General features: G+C 42.8%; 1 protein-coding gene across 1 annotated transcript in view; it reads right to left on the reverse strand.

The window, feature by feature from the left end:
• The window catches only part of LOC122812307 (complement C3-like), a 2,177,376-nt gene that overhangs the window by 599,183 nt on the left and 1,556,625 nt on the right, over window positions 1–21,568 (reverse strand). The window contains exon 29 of the mRNA XM_044084710.1: window positions 18,897–19,060. Within this exon, the coding sequence (XP_043940645.1) occupies window positions 18,897–19,060 (164 nt within the window). The remainder of the gene's footprint in view (window positions 1–18,896; window positions 19,061–21,568) is intronic.

Below are 21,568 nucleotides of genomic sequence, written 5' to 3' on the forward strand. Positions count from 1 at the left end.
ACTGAAAGTCTTCCTAAGGAATACACTAGCTGGGGCTAGTTACACTGAAAGCCTTCCTAGGGAATAAATCAACAGGGACTAGTTACACTGAAAGTCTTCCTTGGGTGTACATCAACAGGGACTAGTAATGCTGAATGTGTTCCTATGGAATACACTGACAGGGACTAGTCATGCTGAAAGTCTTCCAAAGGAAAGCATCAACTGTGACTAGTCAGACTGAAAGCCTTTGGGAATACATCAACAGGGACTAGACACGCTGAAAGTCTTCCAAGGGAACACTCCAACAGAGACTAGTAATGCTGAAATTCTTCACACAGAATGCATCGGCAGGGACTAGTCATGCTGAAGGTCTTCCTAGGTAATTCACCAACAGGGACTAGTCACACTGGAAGTCTTCCTATGGAATACACTAACTGGGACTAGTTACACTGAAAGTCTTCCTAGGGAATAAATCAACAGAGACTAGTCACACTGAAAATCTTCCTAGGGAATACACCAGAGGGACTAGCCACACTGAAAGACTTCCTAGGGAATACACCAACAGGGACTGGTAAAGCTGAAAGTCTTCCAAGGGAATGCACCAACAGGGACTAGTTACTCTGAAAGTCTTCCTAGGGAATACATCAACAGGATCTAGTCACACTGAAAGTCTTCCTAGAGAATACATCAACAGGGACTAGTTATGCTGAAAGTTTTCATAAGGAATACATCAACAGGGAGTAGTCACGCTGAATGTCTTCCTGGGAATTCACCAACAGGGACTAGTCATGCTGAAAGTTTTCCTAGGGAATAGACCAAAATGGACTAGTCACACTGAAAGTCTTCCAAGTGAATACACAAACAGAGGCTATCATGCTGAAAGACTTCCAAGGGAATGCACAAACATGGACTAGTCACACTGAAATTCTTCCTAGGGAATACACCAACAGGGAATAGTCAAGCTGAAAATCTTCCTAGGGAATACACCAACCGGGACTTGTCACGCCTAAAGTCTCACTAGTGAATACACCAAGAGGGACTACTCACTCTGAAAGTCTTCCTAGTGAATACACTAACAGGGACTAGTCACACTGAAGGTCTTCCTATGGAATACAGCAAAAGAGACTAGTCACACTAAAGTCTTCCTAGAGAATACACCAACAGGGACTAGTTATACTTAAAGTTTTTCTGGGGGAAGACACCTCCAGGGGCTAGACACACTGACAGGCTTCCTATGGAATACACCAACAGAGACTAGTCACGCTGACAGTCTTTGTAGGGAGTACACCAACAGGGACTAGTCACGGTGAAAGTCTTCCTAGGCCATACACCAACAGGGACTGGTCAAACTGAAACTCTTCAAAGGGAATACACCAAGAGGGACTAGTCACCCTGAAAGTCTTCCCAGGGAATACACCAGCAGGGACTAGCCACACTGAAAGTCTTCTTAGGGAATACATCAACAGGGACTAGTCACACTGAAAGTCATCCAAGGGAACACACCAACAGGGACTAGTCATGCTGAAATTGTTCATAGAGAATGCATCAACAGGGACTAGTCACACTGAAGGTCTTCCTAGGGGATACACCAACAGGGACTAGTCACACTAGAAGTCTTCCTAGGGAATGCATCAACAGGGACTAGTCACGCTGAAAGTCTTCCTAGGGAATTCACCAACAGGGACTAGTCACGCTGAAGGTCTTCTTCGGGAATACATCAACAGGGACTAGTAGCGGTGGAAGTTTTCCTAGGAAATACAACAACAGAGACGAGTCACACTGAAAGTCTTCCTATGCAATACATCGACAGGGACTAATCACGCTGAAAGTCTTCCTAGGTAATACACCAGAGGGACTAGCCAAATTGAAGGTCTTCCTAGGGAATACACCAACAAGTACTGGTAACGCTTAAAGTCTTCTAAGGGAATACACTAACAGGGACTTGTTACTCTGAAAGTGTTCCTAAGGAATGCACCAACTGGGACAAGTTACACTGAAAGTCTTCTGAGGGACTAGCCACACGTAAAGACTTCCTAGGGAATACACCAACAGGGGCTGGTAATGCTGAAAGTCTTCAAAGGGAATACACCGACAAGGACTATTCATGCTGCAAGTCTTGCTAGGGAATACACCATCAGGCACTCGTCACTCTGAAAGTCTTCCTAAGGACTATACCAACAGAGACGAGTCACGCTGAAAGAATTCATAGGCAATACACCAACAGGGACTAATCACGCTGAAATTCTTCCTGGGGGAATACTTCAACATGGACTAGCCACACTGAATGTCTTCAGAGGGAATACATCAACAGGGGCAAGTCACATTGAAAGTCTTCCTAGGGAATACATCAACAGGGACTAGTTACAATGAAAGCCTTCCAAGGGAATACACCAAAAGAGACTTGTCATGCTGAAAATCTTCCTAAGGAATAAATCAACATGGCTAGTCATGCCTGATGTCTTCCTAGTGAATGCACAAATAGGGACTAGTGATGCTAAAAGTTTTCCTAGGGAATATGCCAAGAGAGACTAGTCACACTGAAAATCTTCCTAGGGAATACATCAAAAGGAACTAGTCACACTGAAAGTCTTCTTAGGGAATACACCAGCAGGGACTAGTCATGCTGAAAATCTTCCTAGGGTATACACCAACATTACTAGTCATGCCTGATGCCTTCCGAGTGAATACACAAATATGGAGTAGTCTTGCTAAAATTCTTCCTAGGGAATATGCCAACAGACACTAGTCTTGCTGAAAATCTTCCTAAGGAATACATCGAAAGGGACTAGTCATGCTTAAAATCTTCCTAGCGAACACACCAACATGGACTAGTCATGCTGAAAGCCTTCCTAGGGAATACTCCAACAGAGATGAGTCACACTGAAAGTCGTCATAGGCAATACACCAACAGGGACTAGTCACGATGAAATTCTTCTTGTGGGAATACTTCAACATGGACTAGCCACACTGAATGTCTTCAGAGGGAATACATGAACAGGGATAAGTCACACTTAAAGTCTTCCTAGGGAATATATCAACAGGGAATAGTCACAATGAAAGCCTTCCGAGGGAATACACCAAAAGAGACTAGTCACTCTGAAAACCTTCCTATCGAATACACCAACATGGACGAGTCATGCAGAAAGCCTTCCTAGGGAATACACCAACAGGGACTAGTCACACTGAAAGTCTTCCTTGGCAATACACCAACAGGGGCTAGACACATGCAAAGTCTTCCTAAGGAATACATCAATAGGGACTAGTCACACTGATAGTCTTACTAGGGAATACACCAACAGGGACTAGTCACACTGAAATTCTTCTAAGGGAATACATCAACAGGGACTAGTAACACTGAAAGACTTCCTAGGGAATACACCAGAAGAGACTAATCATGCTGAAAGTCTTCCAAGGGAATGCACCAACAGGTACTAGTCATAGTGAAAGTCTTACAAGGGAATAGAACAAAAGGGACTAGTCATGCTGAAAGTCTTTCTAAGGAGTACACCAAGAGGGTCAACTCACACTGACATTCTTCCTAGGGAGTACACCAACAGGGACTAGTCATACTGACAGTTATCCTAGGGTATACACCAACAGGGACTAGTCACGCTGAATGTCTTACTGGGGGAATACTTCAACATGGACTAGCCACACTGAATGTCTTCAGAGGGAATACATCAACAGGGACTAGTCACGCTGAAAGTCATCCAAGGGAATGCACCAACAGGTACTAGTTATACTGAAAGTCTTTCAGGGGAAGACACCAACATAGGCTAGACACACTGACAGTATTCCTAGGGAATGCACTAAAAGGGACTAGTCACGCTGAAAGTCTTCCTAGGCCATACACCAACAGGGACTAGTTACACTGAAACTCTTCCAAGGGATTACACCAACAGGGACTAGTCACCCTGAAAGTCTTCCTAGAGAATACATTAAATGGGACTAGTTACACTGAAAGACTTCCTAAGGAATACACTAACAGGCACTAGTTACACTGAAAGTCTTCCTAGGGAATACACCAATAGAGAATGGTCACACTGAAAGACTTCCAACGGAAAGCACCAACAGTGACTAGTCAGACTGAAAGTCTTCTTAGGGAATACATCAACAGGGACTAGTAACACTGAAAGTCTTCCTAGGTAATACACCAACAGACACTAATCACGCAGAAAGTCTTCCAAGGGAATGCACCAACAGGTGCTAGTCATACTGAAAGTCTTACTAGGGAATACAACAATAGGGTCTACTCATGCTGACAGTCTTCCTAGGGAATACACCAAAAGGGACTAGTCACACTGAAAGTCTTCTAAGGGAATGTACCAACATGGACAAGTTATACTGAAATTATTTCTGGAGAAGACACCAACAGGTGCTAGACAAACTGACAGTCTTCCTAGGGAATACACCAACAGAGACTAGTCTCACAGATTTTTTTCCTAGGGAATACAACAACAGAGACTAGTCACACTGAAAGTTTTCTAAGGGAATTCACCAACAGGGCTAATCAGGCTGACAGTCTTCCTATGGAGTACACCAACAGGGACTAGTCACGGTGAAAGTCTTCCTTGGCCATAGACCAACAGGGACTAGTTACACTGAAACTCTTCCAAGGGATTACACCAAGAGAGACTACTCACCCTGAACGTCTTCCTAGGGAATAAATAAGCAAGGACTAGCCACACTGAAAGTTTTCCTAGGGAATACACCAACAGGAACTAGTCACACTGAAAGTCTTCCCAGAGAATTCAGCAACAGGGACTAATCATGGTGAATGTATTCCTAAGGAATACACCAACAGGGACTAGTCATGCTGAAAGACTTCCTACAGAATTTGCCAGCAGGTACTAGTTACACTGAAAGTCTTCCTAAGGAATAAACCAAAAGGGACTAGAAACACTGAAAGTCTTCCAAGGGAAAACACCAACAGGGAGTAGCCACAGTGAAAATCTTCCTAGAGGACACACCAGCAGGGACATGTCATGCTGAAAGTCCTCCTAGGGAATACAAAAACGGGGTCTACTTACGTTGAAATTGTTTATACGGGATGCTTCAACAGGGCTAGTCATGCTGAAGGTCTTCCTAGAGGATACATCAACAGGGACTAGTCACACTGAAGGTCTTCCTAGGGAATTCATCAACAGGGACTTGTCACGCTGGAAGTCTTCCTAGGGATTACACCAACAGGGACTAGTCACTCTGAAAGTCACCCTAGGGAATTCACCAACAGGGACTAGTCACACTGAAAGTCTTCCTAGGGAATACATCAACAGGGACAAGTCACTCTGAAAGTCTTAATAGGGAGCACATCAACAGGGACTAGTCATGCTGAACGTCTTCCTAGAGAATACACCGTCAGAGACTAGTCATGCTAAATGTCTTCGTAGTCCATGCACCAACAGGGACTAGTCACATGGAAAGCCTTCTTCGGGAATACAATAGGGACTAATCACGTTGCATGTCTTCCTAGGGACTACATCATCAGGGGCTACTCACACATAAAGTCATTCTAGGGAATACACCTATAGGGACTAGTCACACTGAAAGTTTTCCTACGGAATACAACAACAGGGACTAGTCATTCTGAAAGTCTTCCTAGGCCATACACCAACAGGGACTACTCATGCTGAATGTCTTCGTAGGCCATACACCAACAGGGACTAGTCATCCTGAAAGTCTTCCTGTGGAATACACCAACAGGGACTAGTCACAGTGAAAGTCATCCTAGGGAATACACCAACAGGGACTATTCACACTTCCTAGGCAATTCACTTATAGGGACTAGTAACAATGAACCTCTTCCTATGAAATACACAAACAGGTACTAGTCACAATGAAAGTCTTTTCTAGGGAATACACCAACAGGGACTAGTAACTCTGAAAGTTATCCTAGGGAATACACAAACAGGGACTAGTCATGCTGGAAATCTTCCTAGGGAATACACCAACATGGACTACTGACACTGCAATTGTTCATATGGAATGCATCAACAGGGACTAGTCACGCTGAAAGTCTTCCTAAGGAATTCACCAACAGGGACTAGTCATGCTGAAAGTCTTCCAAGGGAATACACCAACAAGGACTAGCCGCAGTGAAAGTCTTCCTAGAGAACACACCAGAAGGGACTTGTCATGCTGAAAGTCCTCCTACAAAATACACCAGCGGGGACTACTCACACTGAAATTGTTCGTACGGAATGTATCAACAGGGACTAGTAACACTGAAGGTCTTCCTAGGGTATACACCAACAGGGACTAGACACATAATGTCTTCCTAGGGGATACACCAACAAGGACTAGTCACACTGAACGTCTTCCTAAGGAATATGTCAACAGGGACTAGTCACACTGAAAGTTTTCCTAGGGAATAGATCAACAGGGATTAGTCACACTGGAAGTCTTCCTAGGAAATACACCAACAGGAACTAGTCATGCCAAGTCTTGCTTGGGAATACACCATCAGGCACTAGTCACTCTGAAAGTCTTCCTAGGGAATACACAAACAGAGACGAGTCACACTGAAAGTCTTCATAGGCAGTACTCTAACAGGGACAAGTCACGCTGAAATTCTGAAATTCTTCCTGGGGGAATACATCAACAGGGACAAGTCACATTGAAAGTCTTCCTAGTGGATACATCAACAGGGACAAGTCACGCTGAAAGTCTCCCTAGGGAATACACCAACAAGGACTAGTCATGCTGGAAGTCTTCGTAGGGAATACACCAGCGGGACTACTCACTCTGAAATTGTTCATACAGAATCCATCAACAGGGACTAGTCATGCTGAAGGTTTTCATAGGGAATATATCAACAGGGACAAGTCACACTGGAAATCTTTATATGGAATACACCAACAGGGACTATAATCGCTGAAAGTCTTCCTAGGGAATTCACCAACAGGGACTAGTCACACTGAAAGTCTTCCTAGGGAATACATCAACAGGGACTAGTCACACTGGAAGTTTTCCTAGGGAATACATCAACAGGGACTAGTCACACTGGAAGTTTTCCTAGGGAATACACCAACAGGGACTAGTCACACTGAATGTCTTCAGAGGGAATACATAAGCAGTGACTAGTCACGCTGAAAGTCTTCCTAAGGAATACACCAACAGGGACTAGATACAATGAAAGTCTTCGTCTGGAATACATCAAGAGAGACTAGTTACACTGAAAGTTTTTCTAGGAAATGCATCAGCAGGGACTAGTAACGCTGTAAGTCTTCCTAGGGTGTACATCAACAGGGACTAGCAATGCTAAATGTGCTCCTAGGGAATACATCAACAGAGATTAGTCACACTGAAAGTCTTCCTAGAGGATACACCAACAAGAACTAGTCACACTGAAAGTCTTCCTAAGGAATATGTCAACAGGGACTAGTCACAATGAAAGTCTTCCTAGGGAATTCATCAACAGGGCTAGTTACACTGAAAGTCTTCCTAGGGAATAGATCAACAGGGACTAGTTACATTGGAAGTCTTCCTAGGGAATTCATCAACAGGGCTAGTCACACTGAAAGTCTTCATAAGCTATACACCAACAGGAACTAGTCACGCTGAAAGTCTTCCTGGGAAATACACCAACAGGGACTAGTCATGCTGAAAGTCTTGTTAAGGAATACACCATCAGGCACTAGTCACTCTGAAAGTCTTCCTTGGGAATACACCAAAAGAGACTAGTCATGCTGAAAAACCTCCTAGGGAATAAACAAACATGGCTAGTCATGCCTGATGTCTTCCTAGTGAATACACAAATAAGGACTAGTCATGCTGAAAGTTTTCCTAGGGAATACACAAATAGAGACAAGTCACATTGAAAATCATCCTAGAGAATACACCAAAAGGGACTAATTACGTTAAAAGTCTTCCTAGGGAATACACCAACAGGGACTAGTCATGCTGAAAATCTTCCTAGGGTATACACAAACATTACTAGTCATGCCTGATGCCTTCCTAGTGAATACAGAAATAGGTAGTAGTCTTGCTAAAAGTCTTCCTAGGGAATAAGCCAAGAGACACTAGTAACGCTGAAATTCTTCCTAAGGAATACATCAAAAGGGACTAGTCATGCTTAAAGTCTTCCTAGGCAATACACGAACAAGGACTAGTCACTCTGAAAATCTTCCTAAGGAATACACCAACAGGGACTAGTCACACTGAAACTCTTCCTAGGGAATACACCAACAGGGACTAGTTATTCTGGAAGTCTTCGTAGGGAATACACCAACGGGGACTACTCAATCTGAAATTGTTCGTACAGAATCCATCAACAGGCACTATTCATGCTGAATGTCTTCCAAGGGGATACACCAACAGGGGCTAGTCATGCTGAAGGCCTTCATAGGGAATATATCAACAGGGACAAGTCACACTGGAAGTATTTCTAGGGAATACACTAACAGGGACTATTCCCACTGTAATTCTTCCTAGGGAATACATCAACAGGAACTAGTCACACTGGAAGTTTTCCTAGGGAATACACCAACACAGACGAGTCACTCTGAAAGTCTTTCTAGGCAATACACCAACAGGGACTAGTCACACTGAAAGTCTTACTGGGGAATACTTCAGCATGGACTAGTCACACTGACTGTCTTCAGAGAGAATACATAAGCAGCGACTAGTCATGCTGAAAGTCTTCCTAATGTATACACCAACAGGGATTAGATACATTGAAAGTCTTCCTATGGAATACAACAAGAGGGACTAGTTACACTGAAAGTCTTCCTAGGAAATACGTCAACAGGGACGAGTAACGCTGAAAGTCTTCCTAGGGTGTACATCAACAGGGACTAGCCAGGAGTGGCCTTAAGTCAACTGGTGCCCTAGGCAAAAGGGCTCCATGGTGCCCCCCACCACATCATCCGCTGCCCCCATCCTGGTCTTCCTGGTCTACCTACACCAAATAAATACTGGAAAAGTGCCCCTACTAGAGTGGTGCCCTAGGTGGCCACCTAGTTGGCCTATGCCTAAGGCCGGCTATGGGACTATCAATGCTAAATGTGTTCCTAGGGAATACATCAACAGAGATAAGTCACACTGAAAGTCTTCCTAGGGAATACATCAGCAGGGACCAGTCATGCTGAAAGTCATCCTAGGGAATACATCAACAGAGACTAGTCACACTGAAAGTCTTCCTAGGGAATACATCAACAGAGACTAGTCACACTGAAAGTCTTCCTAAGGAATACATCAACAGGGACTAGTCACGCTTAAAGTCTTCCTAGGGAATGCATCAACAGAGACTAAAGTCTTCCAAGGGAAAACATCAACAGGGACTAGGCACGATGAAAGTCTTCCTAGGGAATACATCAATAGGGACTAGTCACACTGAAAGTCTTTCTAGGGAGTACATCAACAGGGACTAGTCACGCTGAAAGTCTTCCTAGGGAATACACCAACAGGGACTAGTTACACTTAACTTCTTCATAGGGAATACACCAGCAGGGAGTAGTTATGCTGAAAGTCTTCCTATGGAATTCATCAAAAGGGACAAGCCACACTGACGTCTTCCTAGAGAATACACCATCAGGAACTAGTCATGCTAAATGTCTTCATAGTCCATGCACCAACAGGGACTAGTCATATGAAAAGTCTTCCTAGGGAATACACCAATAGGGACTAGTCATGCTGCATGTCTTCCTCGGGAATACATCATCAGGAGCTACTCACACATAAAAACATTCTAGGGAATACACCTATAGGGACTTGTCACACTGAAAGTTTTCGTATGGAATACAACAACAGGGACTAGTCATTCTGAAAGTATTCCTAGGCCATACACCAACAGGGACTAATTATGCTGAATGTCTTCCTAGCCCATACACCAACAGGGACTAGTTATCCTGAAAGTCTTCCTGTGGAATACACCAACAGGGACTAGTCACACTGAAAGTCTTCCTATGCAGTACACTTATACGGACTAGTAACAGTGAAGCTCTTCCTAGGAAATACACCAACAGGGACTAGCCATGCAAAAAGTCTTCCTAGGGAAAACACCAACAGGTACTGGTCACAACGAAAGTCTTTTCTAGGGAATACACCAACAGGGACTAGTCGCTCTGAAAGTTATCCTAGGGAATACACAAACAGGGACTAGTCATGCTGGAAATCTTCCTAGGGAATACAGTGACATGGACTACTCACACTGCAATTGATCGTACGGAATGCATCAACATGGACTAGTGACGCTGAAGTTCTTCCTTGGGGGATACACCAACAGGGACTAGTCACGCTAAAAGTCTTCCTAGGGAATTCACCAACAGGGACTAGTCACTCTGAAAGTCTTCCTAGGGAATTCACCAACAGGGTCTAGTCACACCGAAAGTCTTACTAGAGAATTCACTAACAGGGACTAGTCACGCTGAAAGTCTTCCTAGGGAACACACCAGAACTGACTTGTCATGCTGAAAGTCCTCCTACAAAATACACCAGCGTGGACTACTCACGCTGAAGTTGTTTGTACGGAATGCATCAACAGGGACTAGTCGCTCTGAAGGTCTTCCAAGGGGATACACCAACAGGGACTAGTCACACATAAAGACTTCCTAGGGGATACACCAACAAGGACTAGTCACACTGAAAGTCTACCTAAGGAATATGTCAATAGGGACTAGTCACACTGAAAGTCTTCCTAGGGAATTCATCAACAAGGCTAGTCACACTGAAAGTCTTCCTAGGGAATAGATCAACAGGAACTAGTCACACTGGAAGTCTTCCTAGGGAATTCATCAACAGGGCTAGTCACAATGAAAGTCTTCATAGGCAATATACCACAGGGACTAGTCATGCTGAAATTCTTCCTGGGGGAATACTTCAACATGAACTAGCCACACTGAATGTCTTCAGAGGGAATACATCAACAGGGACTAGTCACGCTGAAAGTCTTCCTAGGGAATACATCAACAGGGATTAGTCACAATGAATGCCTTCCAAGGGAATACACCAAAAGAGACTAGTCATGCTGAAAATCTTCCTAAGGAATAAACTAGCATGGCTAGTCATGCCTGATATCTTCTTAGTGAATACACAAATAGGGACTAGTCATGCTAAAAGTTTTCCTAGGGAATACGCCAAAAGAGACTAATACTGAAAATATTCCTAAGGAATGCACCAAAAGGGACTAGTCATGCTGAAAGTCTTCCTAGGGAATACACCAACAAGGACTAGTCATGCTGAAACCCTTCCTAGGGTATACACCAACATTGCTAGTCATGCCTGATGCCTTCCTAGTGAATACACAAATAGGGAGTAGTCTTGCTAAAAGTCTTCCTAGGGAATACGCCAAGAGACACTAGTCATGCTGAAAATCTTCCTAGGGAATACACCAACATGGACTAGTCATGTTGAAAGCCTTCCTAGGGAATACTGCAACAGGGATTAGTCACACTGAAAGTCTTTCTAGGCAATACACCAGCAGGGACTAGTCACACTGAAAATCTTCCTATCGAATACACCAACATGGACTAGTCACACTGAAAATCTTCCTATCGAATACACCACATGGACTAGTCATGCTGAAAGCCTTGCTAGAGAATACACCAACAGGGACTAGTCACACTAAAAGTCTTCCTTGGCAATACACCAACAGGGGCTAGACAAATGGAAAGTCTTCCTAGGGAATTCATGAACAGGGACTAGTGACACTGATAGACTTACTAGGGAATACACCAACAGAGACTAATCATGCAGAAAGTCTTCCAAGGGAATGCACCAACAGGTACTAGTCATAGTGAAAATCTTACTAGGGAATACAGCAAAAGGGACTAGTCACGCTGATAGTCTTCCTAAGGAATACACCAAGAGGGTCTACTCACGCTGACAGTCTTCCTAGGGAATACACCACAAGGGACTAGTCACGCTGAAAGTCTTCCTAAGGAATACATGAACAGGGACTAGTCACACTGACAGTCTTCCTAGGCAATACACCAACAGTGACTAGTCACGCTGCATGTCTTACTGGGGGAATACTTCAACATGGACTAGCCACACTGAAAGTCTTCAGAGGGAATACATCAACATGGACTCGTCACACTGAAAGTCATCCAAGGGAATGCACCAACAGGGACTAGTCATAGTGAAAATCTTACTAGGGAATACAGCAAAAGGGACTAGTCACACTGACAGTCTTCCTAGGCAATACACCAACAGGGACTAGTCACGCTGCATGTCTTACGGGGGGAATACTTCAACATGGACTAGCCACACTGAAAGTCTTTAGAGGGAATACATCAACAGGGACTAGTTATACTGAAAGTATTTCTGGGGAAGACACCAACAGATGCTAGACAAATTGACAGTCTTCCTAGGGAATACACCAACAAAGACTAGTCACGCTGAAAGTCTTCTTAGGGAATGCACTAAAAGGGAATAGCCAGGCTGACTGTCTTCCTAGGAAGTACACCAACAGGGACTAGTCATGGTGAAAGTCTTCCTAGGACATACACCAACAGGGACTATTCACATTGAAACTTTTCCAGGGGAATACACCAACAGGGACTAGTCACCCTGAAAGTCTTCCTAGGGAATACACCAGCAGGTACTAGCCACACTGAAAGTCTTCCTAGGGAATACACCAAAAGGAACTAGTCGCAATGAAAGTCTTCCTAGAGAATACACCAACAGGGACTACTCGTGGTGAAAGTCTTCCTAGGGAATACACCAACAGGGACTAGTCATAGTGAAAGTCTTCCAAGGACATACACCAACAGGGACTAGTCACACTGAAACTCTTCCAGGGGAATACACCAACAGGGACTAGTCACCCTGAAAGTCTTCCTAGGGAATACACCAACAAGAAATATCCACACTGAAAGTATTCCTAGGGAAAACACCAAAAGGGACTAATCATGCTGAAAGTCTTTCTAGGGAATTCACCAACAGGTACTAGTTACAATAAAAGTCTTCTAGGGAATGCACCAACAGTGACTAGTCATGCAGGAAGTTTTCCTTGGGAATACACCAACAGGAACTAGTCGCACTGAAAGTATTCCTAGGAAATACACCAACAGTGACTAGTCACACTGACAGTCTTCCTAGGGAATTCATCAACAGGACTAGTTGCATTGAAAGTCTTCATAGGGAATACACCAACAGAGACTAGTCACACTGAAAGTCTTCCTAGGGAATTCATCAATATGGCTAGTCACATTGAAAGTCTTCCTAGGGAACACTCCAACAGGGACTAGTCACACTGAAAGTCTTCCTAGGGGATTCATCAACAGGGCTAGTCGCATTGAAAACCTTCCTAGGGAATTCCCCAACAGGACTAGTCACACTGTAAGTCTTCCTTGGGAATACATCAACAGGGACTGGTCACGCTGAAAGTCTTCCTAGGGAATACATCAACAGGGACTAGTAACACTGAAAGTCTTCATAGGGAATACACCAACAGAGACTAGTCACACTGAAAGTCTTACTAGGGAATTCATCAACATGGCTAGTCACATTGAAAGTCTTCCTAGGGAATACATCAACAGGGACTAAACACGCTGGAAGTCTTCCTAGGGAAAACAGCAACAGGGACTAGTCACGCTGAAAGTCTTCCTAGGGAATACATCAAAAGTGACTAGTCACGCTGGAAGTGCTCCTAGTGAATTCATCAATAGAGCTAGTCACATTGAAAATCTTCCTAGGGAATACTTTAACACAGACTAGTCACGCTGAAAGTCTTACTGGGGGACTACTTCAATATGCACAAGCCGCACTGAATGTCTTCAGGGGCAATACATCAACAGGGACTAGTCACGCTGAAAGTCTTCCTAGGGAATATATCAGCAGCGACTAGTTAAGCTGAAAGTCTTCCTATGGAATACACTAACAGGGACTAGATACACTAAATCTTCCTAGGGACTACATTAACAGGGACTAGTAATGCTGAATGTCTTCCTAGGGTGTACATGAACTAGGACTAGTAACGCTGACAGTGCTGCTAGGGAATACAGCAACAGGGACTAGTTACAATGAAAGCCTTCATAGGGAATATATCAACAGCGACTAGTCACGCTGCATGTCTTCCTAAGGAATACACCATCAGGGACTAGTCATGCTGAAAGTCTTCCTAGGGAATACATCAACAGGGACTAGTTACACTGAAAGTCTTCCTAGGGAGTACACCAACAGGGACTAGACACACTGAAAGTCGTCTCAGAGAATACACCAACAGTGACTGGTCACATTGAAAGTCTTCCTAGGGAATACAACAACAAAGACTAGTCACACTAAAACTCTTCATGGGAATACTTCAGCAGGATCTAGTTATGCTGAAAGTCTTCCTAGGGAATATATCAACAGGGACTAGTTATGCTGAAAGTTTTCCTAAGGAATACATAAACAGGGAGTAGTCACACAGAAAGTGTTCTAAGGGATACACCAACAAGGACTAGTCATGCTAAAAGCCTTCCAAGGGAATCACCAACAGGTACTAGTCCTACTGAAAGTCTTACTAGGGCATAGAACAATAGGGACTAGTCACGCTGAAAGTCTTCCTTGGAAATACAACAATAGGGACTAGTCATACTGAAAGTCTTCCTTGGGAATACACCAACAGGGACTAGTAACACTGAAAGTCTTCCTAGCGAATACACCAACAGAGACTAACCATGCTGAAAGTCTTCCAAGGGAATGCACCAACAGGTACTAGTCATACTGAAAGTCTTACTAGAGATTACAACAATAGGGACTAGTCACGCTGAAAGTCTAACTAAGGAATACACCAAAGACGGTCTACTCACACTGACAGTCTTACTAGGGAATACACCAACAGGGACTAGTCACACTGAAAGTCCTCCTAGGCATTACACCATCAGGGACTAGACACGCTGAAAATCTAACTAGGGAGTACACCAACAGGGACTAGTCACACCGACAGTCTTCCTTGAGAATACATCAATAGGGACTAATCATGCTGGAAATCTTCCTAGGAAAAACACCAACAGGGACTAGTCACGCTGAAAGTCTTCCTAGGGAATACATCAACAGGGACTAGTCACGCTGGAAGTGCTCCTAGTGAATTCATCAACAGAGCTAGTCACACTGAAAATCTTCCTAGGGAATACTTCAACACAGACTAGTCATGCTGAAAGTCTTACTGGGGGAATATTTCAATATGGACAAGCCACACTGAATGTCTTCACGGGGAATACATCAACAGGGACTAGTCACACTGAAAGTCTTCCTAGGGAATACATCAGCAGCGACTAGTTACGCTGAATGTCTTCCTATGGAATACACTAACAGGGACTAGATACACTGAAAGTCTTCCTAGGGACTACATCAACAGGGACTAGTAATGCTGAATGTCTTCCTAGGGTGTACATGAACTAGGACTAGTAACGCTGATAGTGTTGCTAGGGAATACATCAACAGGGACTAGTTACAATGAAAGCCTTCCTAGGGAATACATCAACAGTGACTAGTCACGCTGCATGTCTTCCTAAGGAATACACTATCAGGGACTAGTTACACTGAAAGTCTTCCTAGGGAATACATCAACAGGGACTAGTTACACATAAAGTCTTCCTAGGGAATAGACAAACAGGGATGAGTCACGCTGAAAGTCTTCCTATGGCATTCATCAAAAGGGACTAGTAACACTGAAAGTCTTCCTATGGAATTCATCAAAATGGACTAGTCACACTGAAAGTCTTCCTATGGAGTACATTAACAGGGACTAGACACACTGAAAGTCTTCTCAGATAATACACCAACAGTGACTGGTCACACTGAAAGTCTTCCTAGGGAATACACCAACAAAGACTAGTCACATTAAAACTCTTCATGGAAATACACCAGCAGCATCTAGTTATGCTGAAAGTCTTCCTAGGGAATATATCAACAGGGACTAGTTATGCTGAAAGTCTTCCAAGGGAATGCACCAACAGGTACTAGTCATACTGAAAGTCTTACTAGAGATTACAACAATAGGGACTAGTCACGCTTAAAGTCTAACTAAGGAATACACCAAAGACGGTCTACTCACACTGACAGTCTTCCTAGGGAATACACCAACAGGGACTAGTCACACTGAAAGTCCTCCTGGGCAATACACCACCAGGGACTAGACACGATGAAAGTCTAACTAGGGAGTACACCAACAGGGACTAGACACACCGACAGTCTTCCTTGGAAATACATCAACAGGGACTGGTCACATTGAAAGTCTTCCAAGGGAATGCACCAACAGTCACTAGTTATACTGAAAGTGTTTCTTTGGAAGACACCAACAGGGGCTAGACACACTGACAGGCTTCCTAAGGAATACACCAACAGAGACTAGTCTCACTGAAAGTCTTCCTGGGGAATACACCAACAGAGACTAGTCTCACTGAAAGTCTTCCTATGGAATACACATAATAGAATGGGAAGAGGCCAAAAAGGCATTTGGACTGCAGGCTAGAGACTGCCTTCCTATCAGGGATTGATATCAGAGTGTAGCCAAAAAGACAGCAATAGGGGGACCCAAGTGAGAGACCTGCTTTGGTAGAGTTTTTATACAGAAGCTGCTGGTAAAAAACAGATAATTCATAAGGGCATATGTATGAGAACTACAGGAATCAATCAAAGGAGGTTAGAAAGTATTGGGAAGAGTGACTGGATTAGCAGTTGAGGAAACAGTGGAGCAACATATGTATGGTTCCCAAGTATGCAAGTCTAGAAGATTTATTTTTGCTTGGAAGTGTTTGCATAGTTATTTTTATATCCCAAGCAGACTCCAAATAATTTTTCCTCCTTAGGCAGACACCAAATGTTGGCATTATGATGGGGAAGAACAAAATAATTGGGAACATATATTTTGGGAGTGTTATGGGTTGACATACTTTAAAAAGGGTCTATATTATATCATCGAACGCTAAAAAAAGCGAACGCTGATTGACTGACCTAATTTAAGCGAAAGCTTACAATCTCAAACTGTCAGATCAGCGATTTTTTTCCCAGGGAAAAAAATCGCTGATCCAAAACACATACACACAACACAAGCACACCAAACAAACAGAACTCCACAGACATACACCTAAAATCTGATATCTAACCCTACACTAAACTATGCACACACCACTAACTACCCACTTACCTTAACCCAAACCCTAACCCTAAGGTCCATCACTATCGCACACTCACCTCACCCGCTCCCTAACCCTAACTCACTTAAATCCACCCTAACCCTCATGTCCACTCAATCGCACATACACCTAACCCGAGCCCTAACCCTAACTCACCTAAATCACTCTAACACTCACATCCACACAATCGCACACTTACCTGAATCTGACCAGTAACTTTCACCATAACACTGAAAATACTGAAGCAACAGAAACGGACAACCAAATTCTTTCCCTAGGAAAAAATTAGAGTTTCTGTTGCTTCGATATTTTGCAGTTTCGCGAAAATAAGTTCGATCAATCTGCGTTCGCTTTTTTAAGCGTTCAAGGATATAATATAGACCCCTTTAAAAATTCCCTACACAATACTTTGTCAGCAAAACTGGGTGAGCAAATGGGTGTGACTAAGGAAATTATTCTTTTGAGATGGGATAGGGGATCTGAATTGTCTAGGCATAGTAAGGCCTTATTAAGTTTAGTTATGTTGGCTGCAAAAAAAGCAATGACTAGAAAATGGAAATCAAAGAACAAACTAATTGTATTTGAAGTACTGAATAAAGTAACAAAGATAACATAACTGGGGGTGGGATCTTTATAAAAGGGAACAGCAAATTACGTAGAAAAATAACAATATGTGCAGAATAATATTTTACAGCTGGAGTGAGGATTAAGGAAAGGCAGGAATTGACTGTGTTATATAATCCTGGATAAATGATAACTACACAAAAGAACATATGTGATATATAATGTTTGCAACTAGAAATATGCTAATGTGGTTTATTTTCCTTTATATAAACGTAGGTTTACCTGTGTCATAAATAGTAATTCAATAAAGGTATTAAAAATGGTGGGAAAGCACTGAAGTGTGTGCTAGCCTCAAGGCAGTTTTACCAGTTCTAACATCAGCAGTGCAAGTCCTATTGCTTACCAAAGTCAGACCATATTAAAGGTATATTATCATGTAACTACGTAACCTTTGTTTATTTTACATTGAAGTAACTTATCTGCTGCGGGATCTGTAATATCAATACAGGGGATGGGGTAATGCAGTAAGATGCAGTTTCCTTGTCATGCTTTTTGGGATTGGATACTACCTTCCAGAATATAGCCAAGCACCAGAAGGGTGCTCCTCACTTCCAGAAAGTGCATTACTTTTGGGGAGTATACCATTTCTGTGATGCAAAACAACCATAAAATACAATAAATACACCATTTTTTAATTATAATCTGTAGCACATATCACTTCCCAAAATAATTAACTCATTTTTAAAAAAATGTGTGCTATGGAGCACATCATACAGAATTCTGAGAGTTGATCTTTGCCTTGGCATACAAGGCATCCCTGTTTTGATGAACCTTTTGCATGCCCACAAAATAAATAGCATTACAATTACTAGCTCAAACCTACATTTTGCTTGCAACATAAATTTCTGACTATATCCATGGTTGTAAGTTATTTGCATGACAAGAACCTGCCTGTTTTGCAGTGGAGTTCTTTGGTCACTCACTTTGCTTGGTTTTGGTAAGTACTTATCTTGTTTATGTTCCAGTCTCTCCAGTCTCATACCTCCAAGATCCTTAATGCATGTTCTTGTTGTTCTTCTACTGTACGATTTAGTCACTGTGCTGGGATACTTGTTTATTTCATATCATTCAGTATTTATTTAAATATTTCTGCCTACTTCATATTTTATGTCTAACACTGAAGTGACAGTAATCATAGTCTGGCCTTATAAACTGTGATGCATGGTTCATTGCTGATGTTTAGCATACCACCTACTGTTTTTGTTTCACACTCATTCATATTTTATGTACCTGAGTGGACCCTGATCCACCTCCATAGAATCTCTTTTCTGTTAGCCATGTTGCAACAGGAGCAGCAAGTTCAAACTTCTGGAGTTTAGTCAGGGTGAGCAAAGCATAGGCAGTAGCTTCAATGGTGTGCTGGTCCGAATCGTGGTCTTTCCAATGAGTCTTGGCTAAACAAGTGAAGAAAATGTCCATTAAAATCCAGCATGCTTTTATGATATGTTTTGTGAGGTGAGAGTTTTAGTAATCATGATTATTACTGATTCAATACATTTCAGTAGAAAAATACACTTACTGTTAACTGTACTTCTGGCAGTCAATTTAGGTGGTGAAATTAGACTGAAAATATTTTCAGGTTACCAAGGTGAATATAATTCTATTTAGGGAGACTAACATTTTAATTGAGTTATTAAGATATTTTATTTAACTTGTATTTTCTTTGTTTAATTTAAATTTAATAATAACAAGACATGGCATTTTTTCTATATATTTAGGAAAGAAATCTCTGTAGGGCAACATTTTATAAAATACACATGTTGGAAAGAAGATAAATACATGTAAAACATCAGGTGTTTAAAATGGTTTACTGTCACACTGTTGAATCCCACAAACCCATAATCCTGAGACTATAATATTGAAAGGTCAAAATGCTGAAGACCACAATGTCTAAAATCTCAAGTTACCAGATTTGTCTTGCACTGTTGCCCCAGGAAGACGTGTTAACACGGGTTCTGTCGACAGTTATTCCAAGAGATGTATTTGTGGCCTTCAGTATTTTCTCTTTCAATTTTTGATCTCATGATTATCAGTTCCAAGACCGTGATAATAAACCATTTATAACAATATATACAGCATCATCATCAACCCCCTTTCCCATTTTTTCTACATGGGGTAGGGGTGTCATGTCAGCTGCCTCCATCTCTCTTGATTCAAAGCCACTTCCCATCCTTATTCGACAATTATGCCTGACTGCCACGGGTTTTCTGTCACACAGTCCATCTCATTTTGCCTTCTTCATGTCTGCCCCAAATCTTCTTCACCAGATTGTCTTCTGCTTTTCCACAGATGTGCCAGAACCAATGCAACCTGTTCTCTTTGACCTTTACTGCAATTGGAGCTATTTGACTTCTTCTCTTTTGTCCTCATTTCTTAGTCTATCCCACAATGTGCATCCTACCACCTGTCTTAGCCACTTCATTTCCATCACCTTTAGCTTCCTCAGCTGCAGTGCTTTTACTGTCCAGGTTTCTGTACCATACAGTGGTGCTGGTCACACCACTGTTTTATACACCTTACTTGTCAGCTTCTTTGGCATTCTTCTGTCATACACTACTCCTGGTAATGTATGCCAGTTGCCTGCAACCCCTCTGATTCTAGCTTGGACCTCCTCATTCAGACTTCCCTTCTCCTCATCCATCTCCTCCCAGATAACTTGAAGCTATTAACATGTTCCATTGTTTTCCCTTATATCTCAGTTCTCAGTCTCTTCTGATTTCCCCCATTGCTGTCTTATTTGCAGTCAGTTTCATAGGTTCATAGGTTCATAGGTTCATACTAAGCTATCTGCCCTGAGGCAATTTTAAGCCTAGCCCGATTCAGTATTGCTTACGCCACCCCTTGATTTGAGTATACTGTGCCCTTTTTAAGGTTTAGTTTACTGTGCCTCTGTCTAATAGTGACACGGGAGTAATCCCTGGGACAAACCTACGATCCCCCATCCAGCTATCGAGATTCTTCTTGAAGAGATTCAGTGAGGTGCTCTGCCTCATATGAGCTGGAATTCTATTCCAGAGCGAAGGGAGCCTCTGGGTTATGAACCTGTCCCTCCAGCAAGTTCTATTTATTTCTGTGCTGAGGTTCAAGTCCCTCAAATGTGTGGCTCTAAGGGATTTAGATTTACTGAGGTGGAGCATGTCCATTAATTCTGGATTTGACATAGCTTTGTATGTCAGGCATAGATCGCCTCGAAGTAGGCGGTATGCAACTGAGTAGAGCTGGAGTTTTTTTAACCGAGCAGCATATGGCATCTATTTGAGACCCTTGATCCTCTTGGTGAGATACTTTTGGGGTCTTTCTAATTGCTGCAGGTGTCGGGTAAGGTACATCCCAAAAGGGGCATTGTATTCTATGATGGGCCTGATGAGGGATGAATAAAGGGGCACGATTACCTCTCTTGATCTAGATGTGAAACCCTTCGTGATGAGGTGGGCTATGTAGAAGGTCTTTCTAACCACTTTGGCAATGTGGTTTTCAAAGGAGAGATTGCTATCAACTTGGGTCCCCAGGTCCCTAATAACTTTCTCTGTACTTAATGGGTTTCCGCCTATGTGGTAATTTCTGGGAACATTGTTTTTGCCAAAGGGTATGACTATACATTTTTTGGCATTTAGCTTTAGACCATGGCACTGGCACCAGTTATCTGTCTCTGTGAGACCTTTTTGAAGGATGTTTGTGTCAGCTGGAGAGTTGATTATGGCGCCCAGTTTGCAGTCGTCTGCGAACTTGGTGAGCCATAATCCTCCCACATTTGCCTGTACCTCGGAAAAGTATATACGGAACAAGAGTGGTCCCAGGACAGAACCCTGTGGGACGCCACTTGTGACTGGTTTTGAGTCTGACATGGCTCCAGCAACTCTCCCTCTGTGGGTTCTGTCTTTGAGCCAGTTTGCGACCCATCT

The sequence above is a fragment of the Protopterus annectens genome, chromosome 9.part0 (genome assembly GCF_019279795.1).
Source record: "Protopterus annectens isolate FY-2018-M chromosome 9.part0, PAN1.0, whole genome shotgun sequence".
NCBI lineage: Eukaryota > Metazoa > Chordata > Ceratodontiformes > Protopteridae > Protopterus > Protopterus annectens.